Genomic DNA, 25,541 nt, shown 5'->3' with positions numbered 1-25,541 from the left:
GCAAATGGGGCGAAAAACGCCGAAATTGGGCAAAAATCCGCGGGCCCTGAGGGAAAAGCGGCCCCGGAGAGGCGAGAAAAGCGCTCAGAAACCCCCGGGGGGGGGCGGGGGGGGCTCCGAGGGGCCCCTCAGGGATGGAGGGGGGGGGGGCGGCTCTGAGGGGGCTGAAGGGGCCGGGGGGTTTGGAGTGAAATTTTGGGGTTTTAAATGAAATTGTAGAGGTTTTAGTAAAATTTGGGGGGTTTTTAGTGAGATTTGAGGGGTTTTTAATTGAGTTGGGGGGTTTCAATGAGGTTTGGGGGGGTTTTGAGGAGGTTTTGGGGAGAATTTTGAGGGGGTCCCTGAGGGGATTGGGGCGGGTTAGTAAAGCCTGAGGGGCCTGGGGGCTTTAATTGGGTCTGGGGGCTTTAATTGGGTCTGGGGGGGCTTTAATGAGTCTGGGGGAGCTTTGTTGGGGCTGAGGGAGAATCTTTTGGGGGAACTTTTGGGATTGGGGTTCCCTCATGCGTTTGGGAGGGGTTTAATTGAGTCTGGGGGCTCCTTCGGGGGGGATTTTGGGGGGGTCTGGGGGCGTTTTTTTAAGGACCTGGGCGGATTTTTTGGGTCTGGGGGATTTATTTGGGGTCTCAGAAGAAATTTTGGGGGTTTTAGGAGAAATTTTGGGGGTTTTAGGGGAAATGTTTGGGGTCTTGAGGGGATTTTTTGGGGTCCACGTGGTCCGGGACCCCCCCCCAAAAAATCCCGAATTTTGAGGGGGGGGCGAAAGGGGCGGGGCCTGTCGGGATATTGGGGGGGGTCGTGATTAGGAGCTGCTGGAGCCCCCAAAATTCGGGGTCTGGGAGCTCCTAAATCTTCAGAGACCCCAAAATTCCAGGTCAGGGACCCCCAAAATTGGGGTCAGCACCCCCCAAAGCCCCCCCAGCCCCAATTTCAGGACCCCAGACCCATTTTAGGGACCCCAACCCCATTATTGACCCCCAAAACCCCAATTTGGGCTCCCAAAATCCCATTTTTAACCCCCAAAATCCCATTTTTTTCCCCCAAACTCCATTTTAGGAACCCCCAACCCAAATTTTTTAGGACCCAAGACCCATTTTAGGGACCCCATTCCCATTTTAAAGACCCCAGACCCATTTTAGGGATCCCCACCCCATTTTTAAGGACCCCAACCCCATTATTGACCCCCAAAACCCCAATTTGGGCTCCCAAAATCCCATTTTTAACACCCAAAATCCCATTTTTTTCCCCCGAACTCCATTTTAGGATCCCCCAACCCCAATTTTAGGGACCCCAGACCCATTTTAGGGACCCCAACTCCAATTTCAGGGCCCCCAACCCCATTTTTAACCCTCAAAATCCCATTTTTAACCCCCAAAATCCCATTTTTTCCCCCAAACTGCATTTTAGGATCCCCTATCCCCAATTTTAAAGACCCCAGACCCATTTTAGGGACCCCAACCCCAATTTCAGGGACCCAAAATCCCATTTTTGACCCCCAAAATTCCAATTTAGGCTCCCAAAATCCCATTTCTAACCCCCAAAATCCCATTTTTCACCCCCAAAATCCCATTTTTTCCCCAAACTCCATTTTAGGATCCCCCAACCCCAATTTTCAGGACCCCAGACCCATTTTAGGGACCCCAGCCCCAATTTCAGGCCTCCCAACCCCATTTTTAACCCCCAAAATCCCATTTTTACCCCCCAAAAATCCCTTTTTTAACCCCCAAACTCCATTTTAGGATCCCCCAACCCATTTTCTAAGGACCCCAGACCCATTTCTGGCATCCCAAAATCCCATTTTCTCCCCAAAACTCCATTTTAGGGACCCCAACCCCAATTTCAGGGCCCCCAACCCCATTTTTGACCCCAAAACCCCAATTTGGGCTCCCAAAATCCCATTTTTAACCCCCAAAATCCCATTTTTAACCCCCAAAATCCCATTTTTCACCCCAAACTCCATTTTAGGATCCCCCATCCCCAATTTTAGGGACCCCAGACCCACTTTTGGTGTCCCCATTCCCATTTTAAAGACCCCAGACCCATTTTAGAGACCCCAACCCCAATTTCAGGGACCCAAAATCCCATTTTTAACCCTCAAAACTCCAATTTAGGCTCCCAAAATCCCATTTTTAACCCCCAAAATCCTATTTTTTCCCCCAAACTCCATTTTAGGAACCCCCAACCCGAATTTTAAGGACCCCAGACCCATTTTAGGGACCCCAACCCCAATTTCAGGGCCCCCAACCCCATTTTTGACCCCAAAACCCCAATTTGGGTTCCCCAAATCCCATTTTCAACCCCCAAAATCCCATTTTTAACCCCCAAAATCCCATTTTTTTCCCCCAAACTCCATTTTAGGATCCCCCATCCCCAATTTTCAGGACCCCAGACCCATTTTAGGGACCCCAACCCCAATTTCAGGGACCCAAAATCCCATTTTTAACCCCCAAAATCCCATTTTTAACCCCCCAAATTCCATTTTTTACCCCCTAAATCCCATTTTTAACCCCCAAAATTCAATTTTTGGGGTCCCAAAATCCCATTTTTAACCCCCAAAATCCCATTTTTAACCCCCAAAATCCCATTTTTCCCCACAATAATTCCATTTTTTGGGTCCTCCACCCCATTTTAAGGAGCCCAACCCCAATTTCAAGGAATCGCAAATTCTGTGGAAAAAATTAAAAATTCTGGAGAAAAAATTCCAAATTCTGGGGAAAAAATCAAAAATTTTGGGGGAAAAATCCCAAATTCTGGGAAAAAAATCCCAAATTCTGGGAAAAATCAAAAATTCTGGGGAAAAATCCCAAATTTTGGGGAAAAATCAAAAATTCTGGGGGAAAAATAAAAAATTCTGGGGGAAAAATAAAAAATTCAGGGGAAAAATCCCAAATTCTGGGGGAAAAAAAAATCCCAAATTCTGGGGAAAAAAAAAATCCCAAATTCTGGGGAAAAAATCCCAAATTCTGGGGGAAAAAAAATCCCAAATTCCGGGGGAAAAATCTGAATTTTTGGGGAAAAAAAACCCAAAATCCCAGAAAATCCTGAAATTCTGGGGAAAAATCCCAAAATTCTGGGGAAAAATCTGAATTTTACTGGGATTTTAATGCAATTTTAAAGGGACTTTAATGGGATTTTAGTGGGTTTTTAATGCAGTTTTAATGGGATTTTATTGGGACTTTAATGGGATTTTAATGGGATTTTATTGGGACTTTAATGGGATTTTAATGGGACTTTAATGGGACTTTAATGGGATTTTATTGGGATTTTTACGGGATTTTAACGGGACTTTAATGGGATTTTAATGGGATTTTAATGCTTTATTAATGCAATTTTAATGGGATTTTAATGGGACTTTAATGCAATTTTAATGGGATTTTAATGGGATTTTATTGGGATTTTTATGGGATTTTAATGGGACTTTAATGGGATTTTATTGGGATTTTTATGGGATTTTAATGGGATTTTATTGGGATTTTAATGGGATTTTAATGGGATTTTATTGGGATTTTAATGTGATTTTAATGGGATTTTATTGGGACTTTAATGTGATTTTAATGGGACTTTAATGGGACTTTAATGGGATTTTATTGGGATTTTTACGGGATTTTAACGGGACTTTAATGGGATTTTAATGGGATTTTAATGCTTTATTAATGCAATTTTAATGGGATTTTAATGGGATTTTCTTGGGATTTTTATGGGATTTTAATGGGACTTTAATGGGACTTTAATGGGATTTTATTGGGATTTTTATGGGATTTTAATGGGATTTTATTGGGATTTTAATGTGATTTTAATGGGATTTTATTGGGACTTTAATGTGATTTTAATGGGATTTAATGGGACTTTAATGGGATTTTATTGGGATTTTTACGGGATTTTAACGGGACTTTAATGGGATTTTAATGGGATTTTAATGCTTTATTAATGCAATTTTAATGGGATTTTAATGGGATTTTATTGGGATTTTTATGGGATTTTAATGGGATTTTAATGGGACTTTAATGGGATTTTATTGGGATTTTTATGGGATTTTAATGGGATTTTATTGGGATTTTAATGGGATTTTAATGGGACTTTAATGGGATTTTAATGGGATTTTAATGCAGTTTTGGTTCTTTTTAATGGGATTTCAGTGTGATTTTGGTGTTTTTGATGGGATTTTAATGGGATTTTAATGCAATTTTAACGGGACTTTAATGGGATTTTTATGGGATTTTTATGGGATTTTTATGGGATTTTAATGGGATTTTAATGCAATTTCAGTAGGATTTTAATGGGATTTTAATGGGACTTTAATGGGATTTTAATGCAGTTTTGGTTCTTTTCAGTGGGATTTCAATGGGATTTTGCTGGTTTTAATGGGATTTCAGTGGGATTTTGCTCATTTTAATGGGATTTGAGTGATTTTAATGCAATTTCATTGGGATTTTGCTGATTTTAATGGGATTTTTATGGAGTTTTTGCGTTTATAATGGGATTTCAATGGGATTTTGCTCATTTTTAATGGGATTTTAGTGATTTTATTGGGATTTTAATTGGATTTTCCTCATTTTAATGGGATTTTTATGGGTTTTTTTGGCTTTTTAATGGGATTTCAGTGGGATTTTCCTCATTTTGAATGGGATTTAATCAGATATTAATGGGATTTCAGTGGGATTTTCCTCATTTTTAATGGGATTTTAGTCATTTTAATGGGATTTTAATTGGATTTTAATTGGATTTTCCTTACTTTAATGGGATTTTATGGGGTTTTTTGCCTTTTCAATGGGATTTCAGTGGGATTTAATCAGATATTAATGGGATTTCAATGGGATTTTCCTTATTTCAATGGGATTTTCCTTATTTTAATGGGAATTTTTTTGGGGTTTTTTGCCTTTTTAATGGGATTTCAGTGGGATTTTCTTCATTTTGAATGGGATTTTAGTCATTTTAATGGGATTTCAATGGGATTTTCCTTATTTTAATGGGATTTTTATGGGGTTTTTTTCCCTTTTAACGGGATTTCAGTGGGATTTTGCTCATTTTGAATGGGATTTAGTCAGATATTAATTTCCATGGGATTTTGCTCATTTTAATGGGATTTTTATGGGGTTTTTTGCCCTTTTAATGGGATCTTTATTGGATTTTCCTCATTTTTGATGGGATTTAATCAGATATTTATTTCAATGGGAGTTTGCTTGTTTTAATGGGATTTTTATGGGTTTTTTGCCTTTTTAATGGGATTTCAGTGGGATTTTCCTCATTTTTAATGGGATTTAATCAGATATTAATGGGATTTTAATTGGATTTTCCTCATTTTTAATGGGATTTAATCAGATATTAATGGAATTTCAATGGGATTTTCCTCATTTTTGATGGGATTTAATCAGATATTAATGGGATTTTAATTGGATTTTCCTCATTTTTAATGGGATTTAATCAGATATTAATGGAATTTCAATGGGATTTTCCTCATTTTTGATGGGATTTAATCAGATATTAATGGGATTTTAATTGGATTTTGCTCATTTTTCATGGGACTTAATCAGATATTAATGGGATTTCATTGGGATTTTCCTCATTTTAAATGGGATTTTAGTCATTTTAATGGGATTTCAGTGGGATTTTGCTCATTTTTAATGGGATTTTAGTCATTTTAATGGGATTTTAATTGGATTTTTCTCATTTTGAAAGGGATTTAATCAGATATTAATTTCAATGGGATTTTGCTTATTTTAATTGGATTTTCCTCATTTTAATGGGATTTTTATGGGGTTTTTTGCTTTTTTAGTGGGATTTCAATGGGATTTTCCTCATTTTTAATGGGATTTAATCAGATATTTATTTCAGTGGAATTTTGCTTATTTTAATGGGATTTTTATGGGGTATTTACCTTTTCAATGGGATTTCAGTGGGATTTTCCTCATTTTTAATGGGATTTTAGTGATTTTAATGGGATTTTAATTGGATTTTAATTGGATTTTAATTGGATTTTCCTTACTTTAATGGGATTTTTATGGGGATTTTTGCCTTTTCAATGGGATTTCAGTGGGATTTTCCTCATTTTGAATGGGATTTAATCAGATATTAATGGGATTTCAGTGGGATTTTGCTCATTTTTAATGGGATTTTAGTCATTTTAATGGGATTTTAATTGGATTTTAATTGGATTTTCCTTACTTTAATGGGATTTTATGGGGTTTTTTGCCTTTTCAATGGGATTTCAGTGGGATTTAATCAGATATTAATGGGATTTCAATGGGATTTTCCTTATTTCAATGGGATTTTCCTTATTTTAATGGGAATTTTTGGGGGTTTTTTGCCTTTTTAATGGGATTTCAGTGGGATTTTCTTCATTTTGAATGGGATTTTAGTCATTTTAATGGGATTTCAATGGGATTTTCCTTATTTTAATGGGATTTTTATGGGGTTTTTTTCCCTTTTAACGGGATTTCAGTGGGATTTTGCTCATTTTGAATGGGATTTAGTCAGATATTAATTTCCATGGGATTTTGCTCATTTTAATGGGATTTTTATGGGGTTTTTTGCCCTTTTAATGGGATCTTTATTGGATTTTCCTCATTTTGGATGGGATTTAATCAGATATTTATTTCAATGGGAGTTTGCTTGTTTTAATGGGATTTTATGGGGTTTTTTGCCTTTTTAATGGGATTTCAGTGGGATTTTCCTCATTTTTAATGGGATTTAATCAGATATTAATGGGATTTTAATTGGATTTTCCTCATTTTTAATGGGATTTAATCAGATATTAATGGAATTTCAATGGGATTTTCCTCATTTTTGATGGGATTTAATCAGATATTAATGGGATTTTAATTGGATTTTGCTCATTTTTCATGGGACTTAATCAGATATTAATGGGATTTCATTGGGATTTTGCTCATTTTTAATGGGATTTTAGTCATTTTAATGGGATTTTAATTGGATTTTTCTCATTTTGAAAGGGATTTAATCAGATATTAATTTCAATGGGATTTTGCTTATTTTAATTGTATTTTCCTCATTTTAATGGGATTTTTATGGGGTTTTTTGCTTTTTTAGTGGGATTTCAATGGGATTTTCCTCATTTTTAATGGGATTTAATCAGATATTTATTTCAGTGGAATTTTGCTTATTTTAATGGGATTTTTATGGGGTATTTACCTTTTCAATGGGATTTCAGTGGGATTTTCCTCATTTTTAATGGGATTTTAGTGATTTTAATGGGATTTTAATTGGATTTTAATTGGATTTTAATTGGATTTTCCTTACTTTAATGGGATTTTTATGGGGATTTTTGCCTTTTCAATGGGATTTCAGTGGGATTTTCCTCATTTTGAATGGGATTTAATCAGATATTAATTGGATTTCAGTGGGATTTTCCTCATTTTAATGGGATTTTAGTCATTTTAATGCAATTTCATTGGGATTTTGCTCATTTTAATGGGATTTTTATGGGGTTTTTTGCCTTTTTAATGGGATTTTAATTGGATTTTGCTCATTTTGGATGGGATTTAATCAGATATTAATGGGATTTCAATGGTATTTTCCTTATTTTAATTGGATTTTTATGGGGTTTTTTGCCTTTTTAATGGGATTTCAGTGGGATTTTCCCCATTTTGAATGGGATTTTAGTCATTTTAATTGGATTTTAATTGGATTTTCCTTATTTTAATGGGATTTAATCCGATATTAATGGGATTTCAGTGGGATTTTCCTCATTTTGAATGGGATTTAATCAGATATTAATGGGATTTCAATGGGATTCTGCTCATTTTTAATGGGATTCTTATGGGGTGTTTGCATTTATAATGGGATTTTGATTGGATTTTGCTCATTTTGAATGGGATTTAATCAGATATTAATGGGATTTCAATGGGATTTTGCTCATTTTAATGGGATTTTGCTCATTTCAATGCGATTTTGGTCATTTTAATTGGATTTTTATGGGGTTTTTTACCTTTTTAACGGGATTTCAGTGGGATTTTGCTCATTTTTAATGGGATTTTGGTGGGGTTTGGTTCTTTTTGCTGGGTTTTGCTCATGTTAATCAGCTTTTCCTCGTTTGCCCCAGCAGGTGTCGTGTGCCCCCGGGGAGGGCAGCGCCAAGCCCGCGGCCGAGGACATGACCTCCAAGGATTATTACTTCGACTCCTACGCACACTTCGGCATCCACGAGGTACAGAAAGCTCTAAAATTCCTGAAATCCAGCCAAAATCCAGCCAAAATCCACCCAAAATCCACCCAAAATCCACCAAAAATCCAGCCAAAATCCACCCAAAATCCACCCAAAATCCACCCAAAATCCACCCAAAATCCACCCAAAATCCAGCCAAAATCCACGCAAAATCCAGGCAAAATCCAGCCAAAATCCAGGCAAAATCCAGGCAAAATCCAGCCAAAATCCACCCAAAATCCACCCAAAATCCACCCAAAATCCACCAAAAATCCAGGCAAAATCCACCCAAAATCCACCCAAAATCCACCAAAAATCCACCCAAAATCCACCCAAAATCCAGCCAAAATCCACCCAAAATCCACCCAAAATCCACCCAAAATCCACCCAAAATCCACCCAAAATCCACCCAAAATCCAGCTAAAATCCACCCAAAATCCACCCAAAATCCACCCAAAATCCAGCCAAAATCCACCCAAAATCCACCCAAAATCCAGCCAAAATCCACCCAAAATCCACCAAAAATCCAGCCAAAATCCACGCAAAATCCAGCCAAAATCCACCCAAAATCCACCCAAAATCCAGCTAAAATCCACCCAAAATCCACCCAAAATCCACCCAAAATCCACCCAAAATCCACCCAAAATCCACCCAAAATCCACCCAAAATCCAGCCAAAATCCACCAAAAATCCACCCAAAATCCACCCAAAATCCACCCAAAATCCACCCAAAATCCACCCAAAATCCAGCCAAAATCCAGCTAAAATCCAGCCAAAATCCAGCCAAAATCCAGCCAAAATCCAGCTAAAATCCACCAAAATCCACCCAAAATCCACCCAAAATCCACCCAAAATCCAGCCAAAATCCACCCAAAATCCACCCAAAATCCACCAAAAATCCAGCCAAAATCCAGCCAAAATCCACCCAAAATCCACCAAAAATCCACCCAAAATCCACCCAAAATCCACCCAAAATCCACCCAAAATCCACCCAAAATCCACCAAAAATCCACCCAAAATCCACCAAAAATCCACCCAAAATCCACCCAAAATCCACCCAAAATCCACCAAAAATCCAGCTAAAATCCACCCAAAATCCACCCAAAATCCACCCAAAATCCAGCCTGGGGGGGGTTAAATGGGATTTAAATTGGATTTTGGGGATTTAAATGGGATTTTTGGGGATTTAAATGGGATTTAAATGGGATTTTTGGGGATTTAAATTGGATTTTTGGAGCTTTAAATGGGATTTAAATGGGATTTTGGGGGGTTTAAAGGGGATTTTGGGGGGTTTAAATGGGATTTAAATGGGATTTTGGGGGTTTAAATGGGATTTTTGGGGGTTTAAATGGGGTTTAAATGGGATTTGGGGGGTTTAAATGGGATTTAAATGGGATTTTGGGGTGTTTAAATGGGATTTTGGGGGTTTAAGTGGGATTTAAATGGGATTTTGGGGGTTTAAATGGGATTTTGGGGGTTTAAATGGGATTTTTGGGAGTTTAAATGGGATTTGGGGTGTTTAAATGGGATTTAAATGGGATTTTGGGGGTTTAAATTGGATGTTTGGTGGTTTAAATGAGATTTTTGGGGGTTTGAATGAGACTTTGGGGGGTTTAAATGGGATTTAAATGGGATTTTTGGGGCTTTAAATGGGATTTTAGGGGGTTTAAATGGGATTTTGGGAGGTATAAATTGGATTTAAATGGGATTTTGGGGGATTTAAATGGGGTTTTGGTGTTTAAATGGGATTTTGGGGAGGATTTTGGCTGGGTTTGGATCCCGTGGCCACTTCGGCATCCACGAGGTACCAACGGCTCCAAAATTCCCTGAAATCCTCCCAAAATCCACCCAAAATCCACCCAAAATCCACCCAAAATCCAGCCTGGGGGGGTTAAATGGGATTTAAATGGGATTTTTGGGGAGTTCAAATGGAATTTTTGGGGGTTTAAATGGGATTTTGGGGGTTTAAATGGGATTTTAATGGGATATTTGAGGGTTTAAATGGGATTTTAATGGGATTTTGGGGGTATAATACGGATTTTGAGGGGTTTAAATGGGATTTTGGGGGTTTAAATGGGATTTTGGGGGTATAAATTGGATTTTGGGGGGTTTAAATGAAATTTAAATGGGATTTTGGGGGGTTTAAATGGGATTTTTGGGGGTTTAAATGGGATTTAAATGGGATTTTTGGGAGTTTAAATGGGATTTTGGGGATTTAAATGGGATTTAAACGAGATTTTTGGGGATTTAAATGGGATTTTGGGGGTTTAAATTGGGTTTAAATGGGATTTTGGGGGTTTAAATGGGAATTTGAGGGGTTTAAATGGGATTTAAATGGGATTTTGGGGGGTTTAAATGGGATTTGAGCAAAAATCCCCAAATTTCGCTGCAATTTCATCAAATTTTCGTGAAATTTCATCCAATTTTTTCAGGAATTTCACCTTTTTCCATTCCCCCACAAATCCCACCTGAATTTTAAGATTCCCCAGTAATTTTTAACCCTTTTTTGCCCCCAGGAGATGCTGAAGGACGAGGTGGAACTTTAGGGACGATTTTGATCAAAATTCACCAAATTTCGCTGCAATTTCATCAAATTTTCGTGAAATTTCACCCGATTTTTGCAGGAATTTTGGGGATTTTTGTCCCCCCACAAATCCCACCTGAATTTTAAGATTCCCCAGGTGATTTTTGGGTTGGTTTTTTTGGTTTTTCCCCTCAGGAGATGTTGAAGGACGAGGTGGAACCTTAGGGACGATTTTGGGCAAAAATCCCCAAATTTCGCTGCAATTTCATCAAATTTTCGTGAAATTTCATCCAATTTTTGCAGGAATTTCACCTTTTTCCATTCCCCCAAAATCCCACCTGAATTTTAAGATTCCCCAGGTGAATTTTGGGCTGGGTTTTTTGGTTTTTCCCCCCAGCAGATGCTAAAGGACAAAGTGAAACTTCAGGGACAATTTTGAGCAAAAATCACCAAATTTCGCTGCAATTTCATCAAATTTTTATGGAATTTCACCCGATTTTTTCCGGAATTTCACCTTTTTCCATTCCCCCACTAATTCCACTCACATTTTAAGATTCCCCAGTAATTTTTAACCCTTTTTTGCCCCCAGGAGATGCTGAAGGACGAGGTGGAACTTTAGGGACGATTTTGATCAAAAATCACCAAATTTCGCTGCAATTTCATCAAATTTTCGTGAAATTTCATCTGATTTTTTCAGGAATTTCACCTTTTTCCATTCCCCCACAAATCCCACTTGAATTTTAAGATTCCCCAGGTGATTTTTGGGTTGGTTTTTTTGGTTTTTCCCCTCAGGAGATGCTGAAGGACGAGGTGGAACCTTAGGGACGATTTTGGGCAAAAATCCCCAAATTTCGCTGCAATTTCATCAAATTTTCGTGAAATTTCATCCAATTTTTGCAGGAATTTCACCTTTTTCCATTGCCCCATAAATCCCACCTGAATTTTAAGATTCCCCAGGTGATTTTTGGGCTGGTTTTTTTTTGTTTTTCCCCCCAGCAGATGCTGAAGGAACGAGGTGGAACTTTAGGGACAATTTTAAGCAAAAATCCCCAAATTTCGCTGCAATTTCATCAAATTTTCGTGAAATTTCCCCCGATTTTTGCAGGAATTTCACCTTTTTCCATTCCCCCACTAATTCCACTCACATTTTAAGATTCCCCAGTAATTTTTAACCCTTTTTTGCCCCCAGGAGATGCTGAAGGACAAAGTGAAACTTTAGGGACGATTTTGATCAAAAATCACCAAATTTCGCTGCAATTTCATCAAATTTTTGTGAAATTTCACCCGATTTTTGCAGGAATTTTGGGGGTTTTTGTCCCCCCACAAATCCCACCCGAATTTTACCATTCCCCAGTAATTTTTAACCCTTTTGTGCGCGCAGGAGATGCTGAAGGACGAGGTGAGGACGCTGACGTACCGCAACTCCATGTTCCACAACCGGCACCTGTTCAAGGACAAGGTGGTGCTGGACGTGGGCAGCGGCACCGGCATCCTCTGCATGTTCGCTGCCAAGGCCGGGGCCAGGAGAGTCATTGGGGTAAAATCCTGCCTTTTTGGGAAAATTCACAAAAATTTGGGGCAGTTTGGAGCAATTTCGGTGAAAATCGGAGCAGTTTTGGGGCATTTTTGGGGCATTTTTGGGGCATTTTTGGGGTTCTGGCCTCAGCATCCTCTACGTGTTCGCTGCCAAGGCCGGGGCCAGGAGAGTCATTGGGGTAAAATCCTGCCTTTTTGGGAAAATTCCAGAAAATTTGGGGCAGTTTGGAGCTGGTTTGGGGCAATTTTGGGGGAATTCGGAGCAGTTTTGGGGCATTTTTGGGGTCCTGGCCCCGGCATCCTCTGCGTGTTCGCTGCCAAGGCCGGGGCCAGGAGAGTCATTGGGGTAAATTGAACATTTTGGGGCCAATTTCGGAGATTTTGGGAAAATTCACAAAAATTTGGGGCAGTTTGGAGCTGGTTTGGGGCAGTTTTGGGGGAATTTGGAGCTGGTTTGGGGCATTTTTGGGGCATTTTTGGGGCATTTTTGGGGTCCTGGCCCCGGCATCCTCTGCATGTTCGCTGCCAAGGCCGGGGCCAGGAGAGTCATTGGGGTAAAATCCTGCCTTTTTGGGAAAATTCACAAAAATTTGGGGCAGTTTGGAGCAATCTCGGTGAAATTCGGAGCAGTTTTGGGGCATTTTTAGGGCATTTTTGGGGCATTTCTGGGGCATTTTTGGGGTTTTGGCAGTGGCATCTTCTGCGTGTTCACTGCCAAGGCCGGGGCCAGGAGAGTCATTGGGGTAAATTGAACATTTTGGGGCCAATTTTGGAGATTTTGGAAAAATTCACAAAAATTTGGGGCAGTTTGGAGCTGGTTTGGGGCAATTTTGGGGGAATTCGGAGCAGTTTTGGGGCATTTTTGGGGTTCTGTCCCCGGCATCCTCTGCGTGTTCGCTGCCAAGGCCGGGGCCAGGAGAGTCATTGGGGTAAATTGAACATTTTGGTGCAAATTTCAGAGATTTTGGGAAAATTCCAGAAAATTTGGGGCAGTTTGGAGCAGTATTGGGGCAGTTTTGGGGGAATTTGGAGCAGTTTTGGGGCAGTTTTGGGCATTTTGGGGCATTTTTGGGGTTCTGGCCCTGGCCAGAGAGAGTCATTGGGGTAAAATTCTGACATTTGGGGAAAATTGGGGAAAATTTGGGGCAGTTTTGGAGGAATTCGGAGCAGATTTGGGGCAATTTTGGGGCATTTTTGGGGCATTTTTGGGGGTTTGAACAAAGCCGGAGCTGCTCCAGGAGAATTTTGGAGAGGGAATTTTGGAATTTTGGGGTTTTTGGGGTTGGTTTTGGGATTTGAGGCGTCCTGGAGAAAATTTGGGTGAAATTTGGGGCAATTTTGGGGAGTTTGGGGCAATTTTGGGGCAATTTTGGCAAAACTGGAGCTGCTGCAGGGCAGATTTTGGGGGGGTTCGGGGCAGATTTGAGAAGGAATTTTGGGGTTTGGGGAGGGAATTTTGGGGACTTGGGAGGGAATTTGGAGATTTGGAGCAGATTTTGGAATTTGGGGTGTCCTGGAGGGAATTGGAGAGAAATTTGGGGCAGTTTGGGGCAGATTTGGGGGTCCCAGGGTGGATTTTGGGGTGAATTTTTGGGGTTTTGAGGTGGATTTGGGGAATTTTGGGGTGAATTTGGGGAATGTTGAGGTGGATTTGGGGAATTTTGGGGTGAATTTTGGGGATTTTGAGGTGAATTTGAGGATTTTGAGGTGGATTTGGGGAATTTTTGAGGTGAATTTGAGGATTTTGGATTGAATTTGAGGATTTTGAGGTGGATTTGGGGAATTTTGGGGTGAATTTTTGGGATTTTGAGGTGGATTTGGGGAATTTGGGGTGAATTTGAGGATTTTGAGGTGGATTTGAGGATTTTGGGGTGGATTTGAGGAATTTTGGGGTGAATTTAAAGATTTTTGGGGTGAATTTTTGGGATTTTAAGGTGGATTTGGGGAATTTTGGGGTGAATTTGAGGATTTTGAGGTGAACTTTTTGGATTTTGATGTGGATTTGGGGAATTTTGGGGTGAATTTTCGGATTTTGAGGTGCTTTTGTGTCCCTGCCCAGATCGAGTGCTCGAGCATCTCCGACTACGCCGTCAAGATCGTCAAGGCCAACAAACTGGACCACGGTGAGAGCCCCAAAATGCCCCGAAATCCTCCCAAAACCTCCCCAAAAATCACCCCAGAATTGCCCCCAAACCCCAAATTCTCCAGAATATTCTGGAATTTTCCCCATTTTCTCCTTTTTCAGTGGTTTCCATCATCAAGGGCAAGGTGGAGGAGGTGGAGCTGCCGGTGGAGAAAGTCGACATCATCATCAGCGAGTGGATGGGCTATTGTTTGTTCTACGAGTCCATGCTGAACACGGTCATCTACGCCCGGGATAAATGGCTGGTGAGAGCCCCAAAATCGCAGAAATTCACCCCAAAAATCCCAGAAAAATCCCCCAAAAATCCGAGGAAATTCACCCCAAAAATCCCAGAAAAATCCCAGGGGAAATCCCCAGAAAAATCCCCAGGAAAATTGGAAAAAATCCCCCAAAATCCCAGAAATTCACCCCAAAAATCCCAGAAATTCACCCCAAAAATCCGAGGAAATTCACCCCAAAAATCCCAGAAATTCACCCCAAAAATCCCAGAAAAATTCCCCAAAAATCCCCAGGGAAATCCCCAGAAAAATTGCAAAAAATCCCCAAAATCCCCAGAAAAAATCTCCAGAAATACCCAGGAAAATCCCCCGAAAATTCACCCCAAAAATCCCCTGGGAAATCCCCAGAAAAATCCCCAGGAAAATTGGAAAAAAATCCCCCAAAATCCCAGAAATTCACCCCAAAAATCCCAGGAAAATCCTCCAAAAATCCCCAGAAAAATCCCCATGAAAATTGCAAAAAACCCCCCCAAAATCCCAGAAATTCACCCCAAAAATCCCCTGGGAAATCCCCAGAAAAATCCTCAGGAAAATTGGAAAAAAATCCCCCAAAATCCCAGAAATTCACCCCAAAAATCCCAGAAAAATCCCCAGGAAAATTGCAAAAATATCCCCCAAAATCACAGAAATTCACCCCAAAAATCCCAGAAAAATCCCCAGGAAAATTGCAAAAAAATCCCCCAAAATCCCAGAAATTCACCCCAGAAATCCCAGAAAAATCCCAAAAAAATCCCTGGGGAAATCCCCAGAAAAATCCCCAGGAAAATTGCAAAAAAATCCCCCAAAATCACAGAAATTCACCCCAAAAATCCCAGAAAAATCCCCCAAAAATCCCAGGGAAATCCTCAGAAAAATCCCCAGGAAAATTGGAAAAAAATCCCCCAAAATCCCAGAAATTCACCCCAAAAATCCCCGGGGAAATCCCCAGAAAAATCCTCAGGAAAATTGCAAAAATATCCCCCAAAATCACAGAAATTCACCCCAAAAATCCCAGAAAAATCCCCAGGAAAATTCTCAGGAAAATTGCAAAAAAATCCCCCAAAATCCCAGAAATTCACCCCAAAAATCCCAGAAAAATCCCCAGGAAAATTGCAAAAAAATCCCCCAAAATCCCCAGAAAAAATCTCCAGAAATACCCAGGAAAATCCCCCGAAAATTCACCCCAAAAATCCCCAGAAAAATCCTCAGGAAAATTGGAAAAAAATCCCCAAAATCCCAGAAATTCACCCCAAAAATCCCAGGAAAATCCCCCGAAAATTCACCCCTGAAATCCCCGGAGAAATCCCCAGAAAAATTCTCAGGAAAATTGCAAAAAAATCCCCAAAATCCCCAGAAAAAATCTCCAGAAATCCCCAGGAAAATTCCCAAAAAAGTCTCCCAATAAATCACAAAAGATCCCCCAAAATAGCCAGGAAAATTCCCTCAAAGATTCCCAAAAAAAGCCCCCAAAAATACTCCAAAAAAAAAAAAAAATCCGTGGAAAATTCCCAAAAAATTCCCCTGAAAAACCTCAAAAAATCGCCCAAAAAATCCAAAAAAAAATCCCATTAAAAATCCGCGAAAATTCCCCAAAAATACCAAAAAATCTCCAAAAAATCCCCAAAAATTCCCGAAAAAAATTGGAATTTTGGGATTTTGGTGCAGACCCCGGACGGGCTGATCTTCCCCGACCGCGCCACCCTGTACGTGACGGCCATCGAGGACAGGCAGTACAAGGACTACAAAATCCACTGTGAGTTATTGATTATTGGTTATTGATCGGTTATTGATTGGTGATTGATTGGGGATTGATTGGTGATTGATTGGGGATTGATTGGTTATTGATTGGGGGAGCTGTACGTGACGGCCATCGAGGACAGGCAGTACAAGGATTACAAAATCCACTGTGAGTTATCGGTTATTGATCATTTATTGGTTATTGATTGGGGATTGATTGGGGATTGATTGAGGTTTTATTGGGAATTTATAGGGGATTTATTGGGGATTGATTGGGGACTGATTGGGGATTGATCGGGGATTGATTGGTTATTGATTGGGGGAGCTGTACGTGACGGCCATCGAGGACAGGCAGTACAAGGACTACAAAATCCACTGTGAGTTATCAGTTATTGATTGTTTATTGGTTATTGATTGATGATTGATTGGGGATTGATTGAGGTTTTATTGGGGATTGATTGACGTTTTATTGGGAATTTATTGGGGATTGATTGGGGGAGCTGTACGTGACGGCCATCGAGGACAGGCAGTACAAGGATTACAAAATCCACTGAGTTATTGATTATTGATCATTTATTGGTTATTGATTAGGGATTGATTGGTGATTGATTGGTTATTGATTGGTTATTGATTGGGGGAGCTGTACGTGACGGCCATCGAGGACAGGCAGTACAAGGGCTACAAAATCCACTGTGAGTTATCGGTTATTGATCATTTATTGGTTATTGATCGGTTATTGATTGGGGATTGATTGGGGATTTATCAGGGATTGATTGGTTATTGATTGGTTATTGATTGGGGGAGCTGTACGTGACGGCCATCGAGGACAGGCAGTACAAGGATTATAAAATCCACTGTGAGTTATCGGTTATTGATCCTTTATTGGTTATTGATCGGTTATTGATTGGGGATTGATTGAGGTTTTATTGGGGATTTATTGGGGATTTATCAGGGATTGATCGGGCATTGATTGGTTATTGATTGGGGGAGCTGTACGTGACGGCCATCGAGGACAGGCAGTACAAGGATTACAAAATCCACTGTGAGTTATCAGTTATTGATTGTTTATTGGTTATTGATTGATGATTTATTGGGGATTTATTGATGATTTATTGGGGATTTATTGGGAAAACTTTGGGGATTTATTGATGATTTATTGGGGATTTATTGGGGATTTATTGGGAAAACATTGGGGATTTATTGATGATTTATTGGGGATTTATTGATGATTTATTGGGAAAACATTGGGGATTTATTGATGATTTACTGGGGATTTATTGATGATTTATTGGGGATTTATTGGGGATTTTTGGGGAATTTTCCGAGGATTTTTCAGGGACTTTTTGGCCATTTTGTGGGGATTTTTCCAGAACTTTTTTAATCCTTCTCAGGAAATTTTTCAGGATTTTTTGGAGAATTTTGGGGAGAATTTTTGGCTTTTTGGGGAGGGTTGGGGGTTTGGACATTTTCTGGGAATTGTACAGGAATTTTGCAGGATTTTTTGGGAAATTCCTGGGGATTTTTGGGCGGAATTTTGGGGATTTTTTTTCAAGTTTTAGGGATTTTTTTCAGGGATTTCTAAGGATTTTTAAGGGATTTTTCAGGAATTTTTTGGGGGGATTTTTAGGGGTTTTTTAAAGGGAATTTTCCAAGGATTTTTCGGGGACTTTTTGGCCATTTTGTGGGGATTTTTCCGGAACTCTTTTAATCCTTTTCAGGAAATTTTTCAGGGTTTTTTTTGAGAATTTTGGGGAGAATTTTTGGCTTTTTGGGGACCTTTGGGGGTTTGGACATTTTCTGGGAATTGTACAGGAATTTTGGAGGATTTTTTGGGAAATTCCTGGGGATTTTTGGGGGAAATTTTGGGGATTTTTTTTTCAAGTTTTTCTGGGAATTTTTTTAAATTTTGGGGGGATTTTTTTCAGGAATTTCTAAGGATTTTTAAGGGATTTTTTAAGGGATTTTTCAGGAATTTTTGGGGGGGGAATTTTTTGGATTTTTTAAAGGGAATTTTCCGAGGATTTTTCGGGGACTTTTTGGCCATTTTGTGGGGATTTTTCCAGAACTCTTGTAATCCTTTTCAGGAAATTTTTCAGGGTTTTTTTTGATAATTTTGGGGAGAATTTTTGGCTTTTTGGGGAGGGTTGGGGGTTTGGACATTTTCTGGGAATTGTACAGGAATTTTGGAGGATTTTGGGGAAATTCCTGGGGATTTTTGGGCGGATTTTTGGGGATTTTTTTTCAAGTTTTGGGGATTTTTTTCAGGGATTTCTAAAGATTTTTAAAGGGATTTATTGGGGGGGATTTTTCAGAAATTTTTTTGGGGAATTTTTTGGGATTTTTAAAGGGATTTTTTGTGGCTTCCTGGGGGAGCTTTGGGTAACTTTTTCAGGAATTATCTACGGATGTTTTTTTCAAATTTTGGGGATTTTTTGTGACTTTTTGGAGATTTTTCGGGATTTTTTACAAATTCTGGGAGGATTTTAGAGAGATTTTTTTGCTATTTTTGGAGGAGGGTTTTTGGGCAAATTTTGGAGACTCTTTGGGGATATTTTTGGGAAAGCTTTAGGCTGTCAGAACCTCCAAAAATGGAAAAGAATAAAGGGAGAAAAGGAGAAAAAAAAAGGGAAAAAAGGGGATTTTGGGGGAATTTTTGTGGGATTTTTGAGGGGATTTTTTTGGGTATTTCTGGGCCCCAGGATTGCCCCGAGTTCCAATGAATGAATGAATGAATGAATGAATGAACGAATGAAAGAATGAAAGAATGAACAAATGAATGAATGAAAGAATGAATGAAAGAATGAATGAATGAAAGAATGAATGAATGAATTTCTTTTCCCAGGGTGGGAGAACGTGTACGGCTTCGACATGTCGTGCATCAAGGACGTGGCCATCAAGGAGCCCCTGGTGGACGTGGTGGATCCCAAGCAGCTCGTCACCAACGCCTGCCTCATCAAGGTGCCCCAGATGTCCTGAAAATAGCCTGAAATACCCTGAAATTATCCCAGAAATACCCTGAAATTATCCCAGAAATACCCTGAAAATATGCCAAATTTCTTCCAAAAATAACCCCAAAAATATCCTAAAAATAGCCCAAAAATATCCTAAAAACACCCCAAAAATGTCCTAAAAATAGCCCAAAACCACCCCAAAAATGTCCTAAAAATAGCCCAAAACCACCCCAAAAATATCCTAAAAACACCCCAAAAATGTCCTAGAAACACCCCAAAAATATCCTAAAAATAGCCCAAAACCACCCCAAAAATATCCTAAAAACACCCCAAAAATGTCCTAAAAATAGCCCAAAACCACCCCAAAAATATCCTAAAATTAGCTCAAAAATACCCTAAAACCACCCCAAAAATATCCTGAAATTATCTCTAAAGCATCCTGAAAATAACCCAAAATGATCCCCCAAAAATACGAAAAATATCCTGAAAATAGCCCAAAATTATCCCCAAATTATTCCAAAAATATTCCCAAGAATATCCAAGAAATCTCCCAGAAATATCTCCCGAAAATCAGAAATAAAACACCAAAAACACCCCCCCCAAAAAAATCCCAGAAATATCCTGAAATAATCCCAAAATTAGCCCAAAAAAATCCAAAAAAAAACCCCAAAAAATCCTGAGAATGGCCCAAAATGATCCTGAAATTCCTGCAGAAACAGCCCAAAATTATCCCAAAAACATCCTGAAAATATCCCCCAAAATCACCCCAGAAATATCCCAAAATTTTCCCAAAAAAACCCCAAAAATTTCTCCATTTTTTTACCATTTCTCCCCCAATTTTCTCAATTTTTAGGCCATTTTTAATCCGATTTTCACCATTTTTTCACCTTTTTTTCCCAAATTTTCACCTTTTTTCCCCAAATTTTCACCTTTTTTCCCCTTTTTGTGTTTCTCCTGGCCAGGAGTTGGACATTTACACGGTGAAGGTGGAGGAGCTGAGTTTGGGATTGGTTTGGTTCATTTCTCACCCAATTTTCTCCATTTTAAATCCAATTTTCTCCATTTTTAAGCCATTTCTAACCCGATTTTCGCCATTTTTTCACCGTTTTTTCCCAAATTTTCACCATTTTTCCCCTTTTTGTGTTTCCCCTGCCCCGGAGTTGGACATGTACACGGTGAAGGTGGAGGAGCTGAGTTCAGGATTGGTTTGGGTTCATTTCTAACCCAATTTTCTCCATTTCTAACCCGATTTTCGCCATTTTTTCACCTTTTTTCCCTAAATTTTCACCTTTTTTCCCCAAATTTTCACCTTTTTTCTCCAAATTTTCACCATTTTTCCCCTTTTTGTGTTTCTCCTTCCCCGGAGTTGGACATGTACAACGTGAAGGTGGAGGAGCTGAGTTTGGGATTGGTTTGGTTCATTTCTCACCCAATTTTCTCCATTTCTAAGCCATTTCTAACCCGATTTTCGCCATTTTTTCACCTTTTTTCCCCAAATTTTCACCGTTTTTCCCCTTTTTGTGTTTCCCCCGGCCAGGAGGTGGACATGTACACGGTGAAGGTGGAGGAGCTGAGTTCAGGATTGGTTTTGGTTCATTTCTCACCCAACTTTCTCCATTTTTAAGCCATTTTTAACCCGATTTTCGCCATTTTTTCACCATTTTTCCCCAAATTTTCACCTTTTTTTCCCAAATTTTCACCGTTTTTCCCCAAATTTTCACCTTTTTCCCCTTTTTGTGTTTCCCTTGGCCAGGAGTTGGACATGTACACGGTGAAGGTGGAGGAGCTGAGTTCAGGATTGGTTTTGGTTCATTTCTCACCCAATTTTCTCCATTTCTAAGCCATTTCTAACCCGATTTTCGCCATTTTTTCACCTTTTTTCCCCAAATTTTCACCTTTTTTTCCCAAATTTTCACCTTTTTCCCCTTTTTGTGTTTCCCTTGGCCAGGAGTTGGACATGTACACGGTGAAGGTGGAGGAGCTGAGTTCGGGATTGGTTTGGGTTCATTTCTAACCCAATTTTCTCCATTTCTAAGCCATTTCTAACCCGATTTTCGCCATTTTTTCACCTTTTTTTCCCAAATTTTCACCTTTTTTTCCCAAATTTTCACCGTTTTTCCCCAAATTTTCCCCTTTTTTCCCCTTTTTGTGTTTCCCCCGGCCAGGAGGTGGACATGTACACGGTGAAGGTGGAGGAGCTGAGTTTGGGATTGGTTTGGGTTCATTTCTCACCCAACTTTCTCCATTTTTAAGCCATTTTTAACCCGATTTTCACCATTTTTTCACCTTTTTTTCCCAAATTTTCACCTTTTTTCCCAAATTTTCACCTTTTTTCCCCTTTTTGTATTTCCCCTGCCCCGGAGGTGGACATGTACACGGTGAAGGTGGAGGAGCTGAGTTTGGGATTGGTTTGGGTTCATTTCTAACCCAATTTTCTCCATTTCTAACCCGATTTTCGCCATTTTTTCACCGTTTTTCCCCAAATTTTCACCTTTTTTCCCCAAATTTTCACCATTTTTCCCCTTATTGCATTTTCCCTTGCCAGGAGGTGGAAATTTACGTGATGAAGGTGGAGGAGCTGAGTTTGGGATTGGTTTGGGTTCATTTCTCACCCAACTTTCTCCATTTTTAAGCCATTTTTAATCCGATTTTCGCCATTTTTTCACCGTTTTTCCCCAAATTTTCACCTTTTTTTCCCAAATTTTCACCGTTTTTCCCCAAATTTTCCCCTTTTTTCCCCTTTCTGTGTTTCCCCTGGCCAGGAGTTGGACATTTACACGGTGAAGGTGGAGGAGCTGAGTTTGGGATTGGTTTGGGTTCATTTCTCACCCAACTTTCTCCATTTTTAAGCCATTTTTAACCCGATTTTCGCCATTTTTTCACCATTTTTCCCCAAATTTTCACCTTTTTTTCCCAAATTTTCACCGTTTTTCCCCAAATTTTCACCTTTTTCCCATTTTTTGTGTTTCCCCTGCCCCGGAGTTGGACATTTACACGGTGAAGGTGGAGGAGCTGAGTTTGGGATTGGTTTGGGTTCATTTCTAACCCAATTTTCTCCATTTCTAACCCGATTTTCGCCATTTTTTCACCTTTTTTCCCCAAATTTTCACCATTTTTCCCCTTATTGCATTTTCCCTTGCCAGGAGGTGGAAATTTACGTGATGAAGGTGGAGGAGCTGAGTTTGGGATTGGTTTGGGTTCATTTCTCACCCAACTTTCTCCATTTTTAAGCCATTTTTAACCCGATTTTCGCCATTTTTTCACCGTTTTTCCCCAAATTTTCACCTTTTTTTCCCAAATTTTCACCGTTTTTCCCCAAATTTTCCCCTTTTTTCCCCTTTCTGTGTTTCCCCTGGCCAGGAGTTGGACATGTACACGGTGAAGGTGGAGGAGCTGAGTTCAGGATTGGTTTGGGTTCATTTCTAACCCAATTTTCTCCATTTCTAAGCCATTTCTAACCCGATTTTCGCCATTTTTTCACCTTTTTTTCCCAAATTTTCACCTTTTTTTCCCAAATTTTCACCGTTTTTCCCCAAATTTTCACCCTTTTCCCATTTTTCTGTCTCCCCTGGCCAGGAGGTGGACATCTACACGGTGAAGGTGGAGGAGCTGACGTTCACGGCGCCGTTCTGCCTGCAGGTGAAGCGCAACGATTACGTGCACGCGCTGGTGGCGTACTTCAACATCGAGTTCACGCGCTGCCACAAGAGAACCGGCTTCTCCACCAGTAATTGGGGCTCAATCCTCGCTTTTTGGGCAATTTGGGAAATTTGGCGATTTTGGGCTTTTTTTCGGCGTTTTTTGGGCTTTTTTTCGGCGTTTTTTGGGTTTTTCTGGGTGATTTTTGGGCGTTTTTTTGGTGGTTTTTCAGTTCGTTTTTGGCCGCGCTTTGCACGAGCCCGGCGACTTCTCCCGCGGGAGTTTGGGGTAAATTCTCTCAGTTTTGGTTCATTTAGGAGTTGGAGATTTTTAAATATTTTTTTGTAATTTTTCTGGCTTTTTTTTGGGGTTTTTTTGAGCGTTTTTTAGTGTGATTTGAGCTCGCGCTTCCACACGCGCTGCCAGCAGAGACGCGGCTTCTCCACCAGGAATTGGGGCTGATTCCTGAAATTTTGGGCAATTTTGGGCAAATTTTGGGCAATTTGGGAATTCTGGGAATTTTTGGGGCTTTTTCTGGTGGTTTTTGGGCTTTTTTTTTACAATTTTTGGGTGTTTTTTGGGGATTTTTGGAGCATTTTTTATGTGTTTTTAGCCCAACTTTGCCCAAGCACAGCGACTGCTCCAGCAGGAATTTGGGGCAAATTCTCCCGGTTTTGGTTCATTTGGAGTTTGAGATTTTTAAATATTTTTTTTTTTAATTTTTCTGGCTTTTTTGGGGTTTTTTTGGAGCGTTTTTTAATGTGATTTGAGCTCTGGCTTCCACACGGAGCTCACGCGCTGCCAGCAGAGATTTCGGGGCTGATTCCGGCAATTTTGGGCAATTTTGGGCAAATTTTGGGCAATTTGGGAATTCTGGGAATTTTTTGGGCTTTTTCCGGTGGTTTTTGGGCTTTTTTTTTACAATTTTTGGGGTTTTTTGGGGATTTTTGGAGCATTTATTGTGGGTTTTTAGCCCAACTTTGCCCGAGCACAGCGACGGCTCCAGCAGCAATTTGGGGCAAATTCTCCCGATTTTGGTTCATTTGGGATTTGGGGAATTTTGGGGATTTTTTCTGGCATTTTTTGGGTGTTTCTGGGGGGATTTTTGGGGGCTTTTTTATGGGAAAAGAGCTGAAAATTGGGGGCCAGCCAGGATAAAAATAAATTAAATTTTAGAGGAGAAAGACAAAGAAAAATGGAAAAAAGGTAAAAAATGGGGAGGGGAAATAGATTTTAAAATGGGTAAAAAATGCTGGGAAAAGAGGTAAAAACTGGGGGGGAAATGGGTCAAAAATACGTGAAAAATCAGGGAAAAATAGAGAAAAGATGGGAAAAAATGCTGGAAAGAAGGGCAGAAAATGGGGGGGAAAATTGGTAAGAAATAGCGAAAAAAGCAGAAAAAAATGGGCAAAACATAGGTAAAAAAATCAGAAAAAATGGGGAAGAAATGGGTAAAAAGTCAGGAAAAATGGGTAAAAAATAGCTAAAAAATCAGAAAAACAAGGGTAAAAAATAGGTAAAAAATCAGAAAAAAATGGGTAAAAAATAGCTTTAAAAATCAGAAAAAATTCAGTAAAAAAATCACTAAAAATTCCGAAAAAATGGGTAAAAAATAGCTAAAAAATCCAAAAAAATTGGTAAAAAATGGGTAAAAAATCAGAAAAAATGGGTAAAAAATAGCTAAAAAATCAGAAAAAATTCAGTAAAAAATAGCTCAAAATCAACAAAAAATGGGTAAAAAATGGCTAACAAAATCAGAAAAAATGGGTAAAACATAGCTAAAAAATCCGAAAAAAATGAGAAAAAAATGGGAAAAAATCTGAAAAAAATGGGTAAAAAATGGCTAAAAAATATTAAAAAAAAAAAAAAAGGGTAAAAAATAGCTAAAAAAATCCGGAAAAAATGGGTAAAAATTAGCTAAAAAACCAGAAAAAATTGGGTAAAAAAAGCTAAAAAATCAGCAAAATATGGGTAAAAAATAGCTAAAAAATCCGGAAAACATGGGTAAAAAATGGGTAAAACATGGCTAAAAATCAGAAAAAAATGGGTAAAAAATGGGTAAAAAATCTGAAAAAAATGGGTAAAACATAGCTTAAAAATCTGAAAAAAATGGGTAAAAAATGGCTAAAAATCAGAAAAAATGGGTAAAAAATAGCTAAAAAATCAGAAAAAAATGAGAAAAAAATGGGAAAAAATAGGTAAAAAATGGCTAAAAAATCTGAAAAAAAATGGGTAAAAAATGGCTAAAAAATCCAAAAAAATGGGTAAAAAATCAGAATAAAAAGGGGTAAAAAGCTGAAATTTTGGGGTAAGAAGCAGAATGGATTTTCCCAAATTTTGGGGTGATTTTTATGGATTTTTGTGTGATTTTTGTGGATTTTCAGGCCCCGAGTCGCCGTACACGCACTGGAAGCAGACGGTGTTCTACATGGAGGGAAATCCAGGGGAAAAATAGATTAAAAATAGGTTTAAATGATGAAAAAATGGGTGAAAAACCTGACAAAAATGGGTAAAAAATGAGAAAAAAGTGGGAAAAAATCAGCAAAAAATGGGTAAAAAATAGCTAAAAAATCAGCAAAAAATGGGTAAAAAATAG

The 25,541-nt window shown here is 39.3% G+C and overlaps 1 protein-coding gene across 2 annotated transcripts in view; it reads left to right on the top strand.

The window, feature by feature from the left end:
- The window catches only part of PRMT1 (protein arginine methyltransferase 1), a 31,781-nt gene that overhangs the window by 57 nt on the left and 6,183 nt on the right, over nt 1-25,541 (top strand). Inside the window, exons 2-8 of one of the 2 annotated variants that reach the window (XM_058822734.1) lie at nt 8,060-8,161; nt 12,064-12,219; nt 14,278-14,341; nt 14,464-14,606; nt 16,284-16,371; nt 19,198-19,313; nt 22,883-23,033. In XM_058822734.1, the coding sequence (XP_058678717.1) occupies nt 8,060-8,161; nt 12,064-12,219; nt 14,278-14,341; nt 14,464-14,606; nt 16,284-16,371; nt 19,198-19,313; nt 22,883-23,033 (820 nt within the window). Of the gene's footprint in view, nt 1-8,056; nt 8,162-12,063; nt 12,220-14,277; nt 14,342-14,463; nt 14,607-16,283; nt 16,372-19,197; nt 19,314-22,882; nt 23,034-25,541 lie in introns of both variants that reach the window. The other variant, XM_058822735.1, reaches the window with a different exon arrangement.

The sequence above is a fragment of the Ammospiza caudacuta genome, chromosome 34 (genome assembly GCF_027887145.1).
Source record: "Ammospiza caudacuta isolate bAmmCau1 chromosome 34, bAmmCau1.pri, whole genome shotgun sequence".
Taxonomy (NCBI): Eukaryota; Metazoa; Chordata; class Aves; order Passeriformes; family Passerellidae; genus Ammospiza; species Ammospiza caudacuta.
The sequence above is the reverse complement of the archived record's forward strand: the minus strand, read 5'-3'. Positions and strand labels throughout refer to the sequence as shown.